Source organism: Hevea brasiliensis, chromosome 18, assembly GCF_030052815.1.
Source record: "Hevea brasiliensis isolate MT/VB/25A 57/8 chromosome 18, ASM3005281v1, whole genome shotgun sequence".
Lineage (NCBI taxonomy): Eukaryota > Viridiplantae > Streptophyta > Magnoliopsida > Malpighiales > Euphorbiaceae > Hevea > Hevea brasiliensis.
The window spans coordinates 43,268,188-43,281,723 of NC_079510.1; the positions used below are offsets into that span (position 1 = coordinate 43,268,188).

The following is a 13,536-nucleotide window of genomic DNA, read 5'->3' on the forward strand; positions in this document are numbered from 1 at the left end:
GCCCAAATCCAGCCATTAAGTTGGTACGAAGCTCGAGGGTCGCAACAGAAACCCAAAAAAAAAAACTATATATATATATATCTTTTTTTTTTCAATTTTGTAATGCTTTTTTTTTTCATATTTTTCTTGGTTTATTTTTATATGCCAATCAAAGGCTAGAAATCACTTTTTTTTTTTTTTTTTTTGCAAAACCAACGGCAATTTAATTATTTGAATGAAAATTAAGGCTAATTAATCTTGGTAGAATCATTACCACAAATTCAAAAGAAAAGATAGCCATCACCCCAAATACTTTATAAAATGAAATTGCATAATTGGATTTTGGCTTTTTATGAATTTATGTTTCATGCTTCGGTTAAGTTGGTTTTATTAGTCTTTTATCGTCTTTCAAACGATGAAATTTGTCGTCGAGGCACAAAAGTGGTCGTGATGGTCATTGAAGTCTTACTCTAGAGTACTAAACTTGTCGACACCGATGGTGCACATATGACAATGAAGATCATGAATGGGCAAGAGAGGATAGCTTGTTCATGATGGATTACTTTCTGCAGCCAAAATATACATAAGGCCTAGAATATCCAAGATACTCCAAGCTCAAAACCTAGCAAAAGCTCAGCACAAATAATATCACCCTAAGCCCAACAAAAGAAAAAAGGTCCAAAAGGCTTATGACTTAAGGCTCAGTGGTTGACCCATAGAGACTCAGAATTAGTTGGCAAGGAAGGCAACCACCAAGCCACCTACAATGTCAACCACACCATTGGAAACCTAAGATAAGACATTGAATAAAAAGCACAAGCAGAGGGGTCACTCCATCTATGATGAAAGAGCCAGCATCGCATCGCCAAGGCAAAAGGAAACCTCCACAAACAAGCATTGCCTAAGGATTTCTATATAGCCAAAGTAAGACATTAGTCTCGGATGCTTCATGAGGATGGTGAGGTAAGAATCCTCAAGAAGGAACTTGACACTACAACAGCGTCAATAACATAACCAAAAGATGCCTTCCTCCAAGGAACCCATAAAATCAAAATTAGTTCCTAAGAAACACTAGATGGCATAATTCAAGCACAACCCCTGTTGTTAAACACAATAAGCCAAAATCACAACAAATCAAAGGAATCCTCTCGTTTTGGCACATACATGCAAGAAACCACCAAAACAAAATTTATTTGCACCTAAAATATAAGGTGGGAAGGATAAACCCACAATACTGGGCAAGAATGAGCTCTCTACTTAGAAGGGGTAGGGGAAGTCTTATAGAAAGATAAGAAACTGATTAAACCACAAGAAAGTAAGAAATTAATAAAGAAAATTCTCTCTCTAGAATATTAAAGAGAGTTTGCTGCCATGTCACAACTTTATTTACTTATAATTTAATTATATGTTTTTGTGGATTTATGAATTTACTGATTTCCTATTCTATTTTTATGTTTGTGTATTATGTATTTGTTGATTTTATGAGCAAGAAGACAGAGGGACGAAGGAAAAGGCAGAATGGGAGAGAGGGAGAAAAATAAGGGAGAAATTTAATAAATTTGATGTCATTATAATAATAATATTATTATTATAATTTAGGTTTCGTTTGTTTCTTTTAAAATAATTCATGTATAAAAAATATTTTTTATAAAATATTTGTATAGAAATATTTTATGTTATTTAATTATATTGTTAAGTTAATAATATGTGTTTTATATTTTGTATGTAAAAATATTTTTATATTTTAATGAAATTATTAAAATTTAAAAAATAAAAAATTATTATTTTATAAAAAAATTATTATTTTTTTAAATTATTTTCCTTAAAAATATTTAATTTTTTCTTTTAACTAAAAAAATTTTCACTTATGTTTTTTAAAATTCTTACGGAAAAATATTTTCTCAAAACAAACGGGGTTTAAGATTAAAAAGAAATCTATTATTTAAAATAAATTATAGAATTAAATCATTTGAGTTACAAAAAAATGCACAAAATACAAGACAATTTTGTAATTTTTCCTTCTTTTATAAACAGGAGACGATAGCTAAAGCCTCGGAAACGAACCTAGTCCTGGCCCCCGGCTTTCAAAAATGGCTTAATTTGCCTGCCACCACCGAAAAACCTCCTTCAAGAACCCTATTACTGTGAGAAATCTACTCTTTTACTTCAGAGGAACTGCTCCAAGAACACACCTCTGTCTCTCCATCTCTCGCGCGCTCTCCACTGCTCCAATTCAAATTTCGATCCGAATTCCAAGCCCAAGCCCAAGCTTCTAAAAAGCTCTCCTGAAACCCTAGGGCTTTTCAGTTAAATCTCAATCCCTACTTTCTATCTTAGGGTTTTGTTTTTCTTCTTGGTCTTTCACAACGAAATGCTGTGGGAAGAGGAGATTGTGCTTCGAGACGTGACGAATGCTGGTCTCGTTGTGAGCGACCGCATTGGGCGTGAGGTTGCGGCTCAGCTTGACCTTGAAGAGGCCCTTGAAGCTTCCAGATATGCCAGCCATCCCTATTCTACTCACCCCAGAGAGGTATTTTTACAATACAAATAAAGTTTTGAATTGAGAACATGTCTTGTGTTGTTGAGTATGCATTTGCTAGCAAATGACTGATGATATGCGATTCAATTGCAGTGGCCTCCTTTAATTGAGTTGGTGGATACTTGGGAGTTGCCTCCTGTACTTATTGAAAGATACAATGCAGCTGGTGGAGAAGGGACGGCTTTATGTGGAATATTTCCTGAGATACGCAGGGCATGGGCATCGGTTGATAATTTCCTGTTTCTATGGAGATTTGATAAGTGGTGAGTCATTCTTCACTTCTCTAGTGGGCTAATTGATAAGGGTAAATTACTTTTTCTTTCATATTCATGTGTTGTTCAATAATTAATATCCTAGTCCCTCTATTTTGAAAAATAGAAGAAAACCTTTCTAAATTTTGATTCATCATATACTTTAGTTTCTTCATCTATTTTTCTCAACTTTTGCCTTTAAAAAAGAGTGAAAATAATATTTAATCCATGAGTTTTTGTCATTATCAATACTTTCATTCCCAAGTTTTTACCACTATTAACACGTTAGTTAACCATCTTTTTGGTCCCTTGACCTATTGGCTAAAATGGCAAAAACAGAAGGGATAAAAGTAAATGACTGAACCAAAACTCAGGGACCTTTTTGTCTATTTTTCAAAATATAGGTACCGAAGTGTTAATTATGGCATAACGTAGGGATGAAAAAGTAATTTATTCTATTAATAATTCATCATCCTAGAAGCTTAAGCACCTAAACGTTACATTCACTTCAGCCAATAATAATGACTGTTCTGTTTGCCATGGAAACTCTATTCTGATTGACTTTGGGTTCTAGTAGTTTGTCAGTGCTCGATGTTCTACCGTAGATTGGATTATTTGCACACATTGCCTTTATATTTTTTGTCAATTTACAATTGATTAATGATAGGAACAAAGCCAATATATTAGCTTCCTAACAAGCAATGACAAATTAAGTTTAAATTTAAATTAACTGTCACCTTCTATCTGCAAAAGTAGACATAAAGTGTGGCCCTGTTTAGTTTTCAGAATGAAAAATTTTCTAACTTAAAGGCCTATAATGATTAAAATTGGTGTGTTAGTTATGATTGATGTAAGTTTGTTGTTGAATTTTTGATCTGACCTGAGAAAAGTTTTGATCACGTCTTTACACATTGCTTGAGATGATTTTTCCCTTGTGCTTTATTAAATTGTTATGAATGAAAACTCTGTAATGTTTCTCTTTTTAACTAAGGATATTCATTCTCTTAATGCCATGTCATAGTGATAAGTTCGGTTTGCCGGTTATATATCAAAATAGTTGCCTTAAATAAAGTCATAAAAAACCTGGGATTTCTGTCTATTTCCCATGAATGTAAAATTAGTGGATTTCCATATTCGGAAAAGAACTGCATGACTTTTGATCTTGTGAAATATGGACTGCTAATCTGTATGCAATCGAGATTGGTAATGGACATGTTAGAGTTGTCATTTATGGTAATACATAATGTAAAGTTTCTACAAAATAGCGCTCATTTTACTTGCATGGTTCTCTATTTGTGGTCCCTTCCAGCACTGTTCCTCTAGTTTCTGTTCTGAGGTTTTATTTCTTCAAACTGTTTGATCTTGCCTCTTTATGTGAGTCTCTTTTCCTCTACATCTCGCTCACTTCCTGAGCATGCCATTATTATCATTGTTGTTGACTTGTTATCATAATAAAGGCACTAATCTTATTATTTGTTGTTTTTGTGTCTTGACATTCTATTTGTGATTAGGGATGGACAGTGTCTTGAATACAGTGTGGAAGAACAAGCCATTTGTGCTGTAGGCCTTGCCAAATCTAAAGCTGGTGTTTTTGTTGAAGCAATTCAGTATCTTTTAGTTTTAGCCACTCCTGTTGAGGTAGTAACGCAAATCTTCCCTCTTATTTTCTATAGAATTCTATGTTTTGAATTGGCCTTTTAGATTAGATGGCCTAGTTATATTCTTGGCTTTCAAATGACTGCCATGGGATTGACTTGTTATCATTACATCAGTTTTCAAGCCAATAATTGGTGGCAGTTTTTATTTGTCTTCTTTATATTTCATTGCTTCCTGATTGCCATGGTATTAACTGTTGCCAAGATACTGATGCCAATAATTGTTGGGAGTTGTTAATTTTTCTTGTTTATGTGTCATTGCTTTTGTATGCATGGTACTACTCTGAATTAAGAAATTGAAGAAACCATACTGTTAATTAGTCCTTGACTTCATATTATTAGATTTATTGTTGGGTATATTTTCTAATTTTCTTATTATTTCACACATAGAATAGGTTTGCACTTTGCAGCAATTGAAATGTCTGGATTTGATGCCAGATTCATATACATTCCTAAGTTTAAAGGACAGCTTCTAATTGGTTCATAGATTTAATGGCATGGCATTATTGCATATTTTGTGTTATGCTAGTCTGATGACTTAGCATGGTAACCTTTGTAAAACTCATCTTGAATTAATTGTGTTTATGTTGGTTTTATGATCACCTGAAATTTGGTATCTAAGTGAACTGACTCTTTAAATGCTGAGCTCATTCTATGGTTTTTGTCTTGGTTTTACTCCTTAATATTAAAACATTGCCCTTTTCTTGTAAAAGAACCAATTATTGAGGATTGTACTCTCCTAGCTGAAAGGAATTTCAACTCTGTTCGTGTCTTATCAAGGCATCATATTGCCACCCCTACTGGAGCTTGATGACTAACCTGGCCATGTTAGGGCAATGCTGTCTCAGCTTTTGAGCTAGTGGTGGTGGCCAAGTGACACCTTGGGGGTTCTTTATCAACGTAGTATCAGGTGCTTTTAAGTTGTTATTGAACTTAAGGTGTTAGTCTATAAATGAAAAAAAGGAGGAAGGAATCAAGGATTCTTCTACTGTCTTTTCTAAGCATTTTCCTGTTGCTAATATTTTCTCTAGTTAATTTTAGTCATTGGATTTAACAATCTTATTGATCTGTATTAGCCTATTCTTGTTATCAGCTGATTCTTGTAGGATTATGCTGTTCGGGTGGTGGTGATGGTACTGATCCATATGCAGAAGTTTCGCTACAGCCTTTGCCAGAGTACACAGTCCCATCTGATGGGGTTACTATGACTTGTATTGCATGTACTGATAAGGGTCGCATCTTCTTGGCTGGGCGCGATGGCCATATTTATGAGTTGCATTACACAACTGGTTCTGGATGGCATAAAAGATGTCGTAAGGTTTGCCTCACTGCAGGATTGGGTAGTGTCATCTCAAGGTAAGTTGTATTTTTCAATGATTTGGAGTTTTATGGTGTCATCACTTCTCCCAGTTATGTCACGTTGAATTTGATTCCTGTATTAATACATATCATATTTTATTTCTGCATGAAGTTTAACATAATGTTGAAGTTGAAGACATTTAAGAATCAAAGTGGATACATTGGTTAATATAAGTAACTATTTACAACTGTTCATCTCTGGGTATCTCAAATTTTGTTTTGAAAATGAAACATTGCTTGTATCTCCTGTATGTTAATATTAAGTATGTTTTCCTTTTTTCAGGTGGGTTGTACCAAATGTATTTAAGTTTGGAGCCACTGATCCCATTGTTGAAATGGTTTTTGATAGTGAAAGACAGATTCTGTATGCAAGAACTGAAGAGATGAAACTTCAGGTTTTCCTTCTAGGACCAAATGGAGATGGGCCATTGAAGAAAGTTACAGAAGAAAGAAATTTGTTCAGTCACAAGGATGTACATTATGCAGGTAGACAGTCAGCAGGACCAAGAGCCCCTAACAGATCTGTGAAGCCATCTATTGTTTGCATCTCACCTTTATCCACACTGGAATCTAAGTGGTTGCACCTTGTTGCTGTTTTATCAGATGGCAGAAGGATGTACATTTCCACTTCTCCATCTAGTGGCAGTAATGGTACCGTTGGAGGTTTGGGTCGATTCAATATTAATCATCAGAGACCAAACTGTTTAAAAGTTGTAACAACTAGGCCTTCTCCTCCTATAGGGGTCAGCGGTGGACTCACTTTTGGAGCCATATCTCTTGCCAGTAGAACTCCAAATGAGGATCTCGCACTAAAGGTTGAAACAGCATATTATTCTGCTGGAACTCTTGTCCTTTCTGATTCCTCACCCCCAACCATGTCTTCTCTAGTCATTGTGAATAGGGACTCAAGCTTGCAATCAGGTGCTTTAGGTACTAGCGTGAGGAGTTCTCGAGCTTTACGAGAAATTGTCTCCTCCCTACCTGTTGAAGGTCGAATGCTTTTTGTGGCAGATGTCCTGCCCTTACCAGATACAGCTGCAACTGTGCATTCACTGTATTCAGAAATTGATTTTTTCGGATTTGAAAGTTCAAGGGAGCCCTGTGAAAAGGCATCTGGAAAACTTTGGGCTAAAGGTGACCTTTCCACCCAGCATATACTTCCAAGACGGAAAATTGTTGTTTTTAGTACTATGGGAATGATGGAAGTAGTTTTTAATAGGCCTGTGGACATTCTGAGAAGGCTGTTTGAGGCTAACTCACCTAGATCAATCTTGGAAGATTTCTTCAATCGTTATGGAGCTGGTGAGGCAGCTGCAATGTGCTTATTGTTAGCTGCAAGGATAGTTCATTCTGAAACTCTTATAAGTAATGCTGTTGCTGAGAAGGCAGCAGAAACATATGAGGATCCAAGAGTTGTTGGAATGCCACAACTTGAAGGTATTAATGCACTATCAAACACTAGAACAACAACCGGGGGTTTTAGCATGGGGCAGGTTGTTCAGGAGGCAGAGCCTGTATTTTCAGGTGCACATGAAGGGCTTTGCCTGTGCACATCAAGGTTACTTTTCCCTCTCTGGGAACTCCCTGTCTTTGTCGCCAGAGGTACATCTGATGTGACATCTGAAAGTGGAGTAGTAACATGCAGACTCTCTGTTGGGGCTCTTCAGGTTATTGAAAATAAGATTCGTTCTTTAGAGAAGTTCTTAAGATCCAGAAGAAATCAGAGAAGGGGGCTTTATGGCTGTGTAGCTGGTTTAGGGGATGTGACCGGTTCTATATTGTATGGAACTGGTTCAGACTTAGGTAATGGTGACAGAAGTATGGTGAGAAGCTTATTTGGCGCTTATTCGCGGAATGTTGAGTCTAGTGCTGGTGCTACATCAAATAAACGGCAACGATTACCTTATAGTCCTGCAGAATTGGCTGCCATGGAGGTAGATGCTTGATATATTCACATATAGCTGTATTTGTCATTTTTTTCCTGATTATGTGATCTACTATGCTACAGGTCAGAGCAATGGAGTGTATCAGGCAATTGCTTCTTAGATCTGGTGAAGCATTGTTTCTGCTACAGCTTCTTTCCCAGCATCATGTGGCACGGTTGGTTCAAGGGTTTGATGCAAATTTACTACAAGCACTAGTTCAATTAACATTCCATCAACTAGTTTGTTCTGAGGAAGGTGATCGTATTGCTACAATGCTAATATCTGCACTAATGGAGGTAAATAGGTCCATATTAAACCTTTGAAAAGTTACTCCTCATAGAGAAGTTCTTATTTTGAACGGACAGCACTTTCTTCTTATTTCTAGATTGTATTTTTTTGTTAAATCTGATATTACTATCCTTCATTACAAGTCATTTTCCTGAACTGATGTGCTCATTGCACCAGTATTATACTGGTCCTGATGGCAGAGGAACGGTAGATGATATAAGTGGGAGATTACGGGAGGGATGTCCAAGCTATTTCAAGGAGTCAGATTACAAGTTTTTCTTGGCTGTGGAATGTCTTGAAAGAGCTGCTGTAACTTCAGACCTTGTGGAGAAGGAGAATCTTGCTAGAGAGGCCTTCAATTTTTTAAGTAAAGTTCCAGAGTCTGCAGATTTAAGAACTGTTTGCAAAAGGTTTGAGGATTTAAGGTGAGTATAGATCGAGGAAAGGACTAAAATAAGTTCTGATAGATGCAAAGACTAAAGTTCTGTGAACTTGTATCTTTAGCCTAAAATGAAATTGCTATGCAGATTTTATGAAGCTGTGGTACGCTTGCCTCTGCAGAAGGCACAGGCTCTTGATCCTGCTGGTGATGCTTTTAATGACCAAATTGATGAAGCAATTAGAGAACATGCAATAGCTCAGCGTGAAAAGTGCTATGAGATAATTACTAGTGCTTTACGTTCTCTTAGAGTTGAATCTTTGCAAATGGAGTTTGGATCTCCAGTGAGGCCTGCTGCCATGCGACCAGTGCTTGATCAGGCTTCTCGAAAGAAATATATCTGCCAAATTGTTCAACTCAGTGTTCAATCATCTGACAGACTGTTTCATGAGTATCTGTACCGGACTATGATTGATTTGGGCCTCGAAAATGAGCTATTGGAGTATGGTGGTCCTGATTTAGTGCCTTTCCTGCAAAATGCTGGCCGTGAACCATTGCGGGAGGTAAAGGTTGTCTAACTAAAGTGGAGATCTGTTCTCTTTTACATCCCCTTCTAGATCATACTATTGGATATTGTCTAAACTCTAAACTTAATAGATCTTGGAACATACTGTATTCTTTTCTGCAAACTTTTAACATTATCCATATTTTTGTCGTCTGATAGGTCCAAGCTGTTTCTGCTATATCTACAACTTCTTCCATTAGTCATTCAAAAGCACCCATCACTTCTAATCAAGCAAAATACTTTGATCTTTTGGCACGGTATTATGTCTTGAAGCGGCAGCATATGCTTGCAGCTCACATTTTGCTAAGACTGGCTGAAAGGCGTTCAACTGATGCAAGAGATGTTCCCAGTCTTGAACAAAGGTCATTAGTCTCTTTAAAATTATCTGTTTCCATCTTTCTTTTCTTCTGTCACTCTCCATTGTTGCTGTGAATTGGAACCATGTGTTTTTCAGATAACATTTCTGTCTTGCTGTTAGTTGGGTTAGGGCTGGTTGGTATCGCAATCTAATTTAAAATAATTTGTGATTTTAATCTATCAGAGGTAAACAGATATACTAAATATGCCTAGTTAAACATGTAAGAAGACTAGCAATTATGTTTGCCCTGTGAGATTGTGCCTCAGCAAGCCCTTGGTTCTGTTGACTTGCATTGACTTGGATTGACAAGCCCAGTCATAATGATACCTAAATCACTTGAAATATTTGTAAATACACACACAAGCACATCCTCATATACAAAAGATTAGGGATCCATATAATATTACTAAGGGCTGATACTGAGCAGGACACTCCTTCTATAGCTAAATCTGATTTGCTTAATCATTTCAATATGGATTCAATTAGTCAATGGAAAGGATCAAACGAACTCAAATTGTGTCTACCTTTATTTCCTTGAATTCAAAATTCTCTCCTTTCCATTAAACTGTAAGTGTAACAATTCATTTGTTTTTGTCAATGCCAGGCGCCAATATCTAAGCAATGCTGTTATACAGGCAAAGAATGCTAGTGATAATGGTGGTTTGGTAGGTTCCGCAAGGGGTGCAGGTGCCTTGGACAGTGGGTTGCTAGATTTGCTTGAAGGGAAGCTTGTGGTTCTTCGGTTTCAAATAAAAATAAAAGAGGAACTGGAGGCTATAGCTTCCACGTTAGAATCTTCATCTAGCATGTCTGAGCCCATCCAAAATGGATCTGTCCCTGACAACAATGCCAATGTGGAGTATGTGAAAGTTGTACGAGAAAAAGCCAAAGAACTATCATTGGATTTAAAAAGCATAACTCAACTATATAATGAATATGCGGTTCCTTTTGAACTCTGGGAGGTACTTCTATCTCTTGTTTTCTCATTCTACTTCGATCAGGCCATTGAATGACTATTCAGAATGTTGAGGATAATTGTTTTATATTAAAACATTTTTCTTTTTTCCCTTCAGGTATGTCTTGAGATGCTTTACTTTGCAAATTATTCTGGTGATGCTGATAGTAGCATTGTAAGGGAAACCTGGGCTAGACTAATAGATCAAGCTCTTTCAAGTGGTGGCATTGCTGAAGCTTGTTCAGTATTGAAGAGGGTTGGTTCCCACATGTATCCTGGAGATGGAGCTGTTTTACCTTTAGATACTTTATGTCTTCACCTTGAGAAGGCCGCTCTGGTAAAGTTTAATTCCATACATAATTTATGTGCTTTTGCCATCTAAATGAATCGTTTGAATTTTGTCCCATTTATTCTGTTGGACCAGAATTATTTCCTGCTCTAAGGTTAAGCATTTTTCTTTGTATGTTTTCAGCCTTGTTTTACTGGTGATTTTTTTATTGTTGCAGGAGAGACTGGAATCAGGGGTTGAATCTGTTGGAGATGAAGATGTAGCAAGAGCTCTTCTTGCTGCTTGCAAGGGTGCAACCGAACCTGTCCTGAATGCATATGATCAGTTGTTGTCAAATGGAGCTATTTTGCCATCTCCCAACCTTAGGTTACGCCTTCTCAGATCAGTGCTAGTGGTACTCCGAGAATGGGCTATGTCTGTATTTGCACAGCGGATGGGTACTACGACAAGTGGAGCTTCCCTAATATTAGGTGGAACATTCTCACAGGAGCAAACAACAGTCATTAATCAGGGAATTCGTGATAAGATCACAAGTGCTGCAAACAGGTGACCTTGTCCTTTCAGCTACTACAATATTTTTGCTCCTTTTATGTTATTTATGATAGACAATTTCCTTGGCATGAAATATGATTCGAGGTTACAAACTGATACTTTACTGTTTCGTAAAAATGGACATTAATAGGTGGAAGGAAACAAAAACTGTGAGATCCTATATCTCATTCTTATGTTAGACTTCATGAAAACCAAATATAATGAAAGGGATATAAGATTAAGATTATCAGGATTGGAGTTGTGCCAAGTTCAGAAATTATCTGGTTGAAGTGTGACCTAGTTTCTTTTGATAGCCAGCAATGAGATGCCATAGGTTTGCAGGTCCTGTTTGCCTTGATTTTTGGCAGTGAAAAGAGTATTGGTACTTCTTGTTGTCTGATAACATTGTAATTTTAGGAGTAATCATATGTGTTGGACTAAATTTGTACTTAAACAGTACATATCTAAAGAGCTTTCAAGTATTATTACTATAGCCTTTTGGGGTGCTTTTGAATTTTGACAAGGCATTTTTGTTGCCTGCTCTTTTTCCATTAAATACTTGTCGCCATGATGAAATTTTTAGGATAGTAGAGTGGACGGACCAGCAAAATAGCAATTCTCTGGTCCTCCAAGCAAATCAGGCATTTGAATTGTCTTTTATCTGTATTATGGATCAAAAAATGAACCTTGAGCACTCTGAACTTGTCATGGATTCCTCAAAATAGCCTGTGTTCAATTTTCTGATATGGATATGTGATGCAGTCAAGGAAGACTAGATTTAAGAATTATTTTTATTTAATTGTAAATTAAGATCTTTAATTTAGATTTTAGTGCAATTTCTATTAGGAAGTTTAGGTTTCTATTATTTAGGAATATTTAAAAGTTTAATTAGGTTAGAATTTTTCTGGTTAGATTGGTTCAGTAGTATTAGGATAGTTATTAGTCTATAAATGTCTCTGTAATTTAGGGATTTTGGTAGAGATTATTATTGACAATTTGAAAATTAATAAGAATTTTAAGAGCTTTATTCCTTTTTCCTTTTTGAGTGTTCCTGGTTTTACATCAATATGGCAATCGACTGTGTATACTATTTTTGTTCGTATGTTTGATTTTGATCTTTTTATGACCCCTTTTTGATGTCATATGGTTGAGAATTTTATTGTTCTAAACATGAACTGAATAGGAAAGCTAGCGTAAGTATGTAATTCTGTCTATATTTTGAGAAGTCCTCCCTATTTTATGTTCTCCGTTAGTTCTATGGAGTAACTTTTTCATTCTTAAATTTTGAACATGTTTTGTGGCCTTATTACTGGGTTATCATTAGCTGATATTTGGATGTGATTGGACAAAATTATTTCATTAGATTTGTCATTTTAATTGATTCTATTTGCTTCCATGAGAGGAGGATATTTAGTAATTTAGTCCCTCATTTCATAATTCTCTTGACAAAATCTTCTTTTACTTGGGGAAAAAGAAATTGAGAACTTCAGCTTCTCGTTCCAAGTATTCTGTTATTAACAAATTTTTGGATGGCAGGTACATGACAGAAGTGAGGAGGTTGCCGCTTCCCCAGAGCAAAACTGAGGCTGTTTACCGAGGATTTCGAGAACTTGAAGAGTCTCTGATAAGTCCTTTTTCTTATGATCGATTCTAATTCTTTTATGTTCCGTGGTGTTGTATGAAATGTTTCTTTTCACAAATAAGAAGTCAATAGTTTCAGTATCTGTCATGTAACATTATGCTTTGAATTTTTTACCGTTCTTGTAAAATTAACCCTTGTTTTATAGAGAAGCATTGGCAGAATCCAAATTCTGATGCCAAGGTGCTCATGAAATCTTGGGTGATTTGATTCCTTCTCATCTCTTAGTGAGACACACACAGTGGTCATGTTCAACTTAGAGCGGTGAAAGGAGTGATGATGAAAAATAGAAGACCTTAAAATGACATGAGGTGAAGTAGCATTAAAAGATTTATGGTTTTTAAATATTGATGTAGAATTAGTTTCAAATATTATTGAATGATAAAAAAAGATTCATATAATTGACTCTAACTAGCTCAGAATTAAAAGTTTAGTTGTTGTTATATATGTATATATATTTGGTACTTTGGAAATTCTTGAAGGGGATGGAGGTTGTTAGGATTTGAAGTTTTGACCTCCTACGTTACGATATTACGATTCAGGCAATCAACCGTGAGCTACTAGTCCAACGGCAATGAGAGAGCTTTGTTTGATACCTGCATTCACTTGAAAGAATTCATCATTAAACTTCAATTTTTAATTGTGCACAAGATTTCATTGCTTAATTGCTTTTGATATTAATCTTGTGTTGTATCATGGATATTAAGACAAAATGTCGTACCATCAAATTTGTAAACAAACCCTACTGATCTGGCGGGAAAGAATATATATATATATATATATATATATATATATATATAGTGGTATTTTTTACCCTTTTGTAT

The 13,536-nt window shown here is 35.8% G+C and overlaps 1 protein-coding gene across 3 annotated transcripts; it reads left to right on the plus strand.

Moving 5' to 3' along the window:
* The first annotated feature begins 2,044 nt into the window (after positions 1–2,044).
* LOC110653692 (nuclear pore complex protein NUP155) lies at positions 2,045–13,113 on the plus strand. 3 transcript variants are annotated; one of them, XM_021809438.2, is made up of 13 exons: positions 2,045–2,509; positions 2,612–2,781; positions 4,281–4,407; positions 5,518–5,780; positions 6,067–7,717; positions 7,792–8,004; positions 8,174–8,421; positions 8,524–8,944; positions 9,100–9,302; positions 9,903–10,260; positions 10,372–10,590; positions 10,760–11,088; positions 12,610–13,113. In XM_021809438.2, the coding sequence occupies exons 1-13, from the start codon at positions 2,351–2,353 to the stop codon at positions 12,725–12,727; spliced, it is 4,479 nt and encodes a 1,492-aa protein (XP_021665130.2). In that variant the 5' UTR covers positions 2,045–2,350; the 3' UTR covers positions 12,728–13,113. The 3 variants fall into 3 exon arrangements, with proteins under 3 accessions (XP_021665130.2, XP_021665131.2, XP_021665132.2); XM_021809439.2 differs by having other exon boundaries at positions 8,524–8,938; XM_021809440.2 differs by lacking the exons at positions 2,045–2,509; positions 2,612–2,781; positions 4,281–4,407 and adding an exon at positions 5,173–5,334.
* The last annotated feature ends 423 nt before the right edge of the window (positions 13,114–13,536 follow it).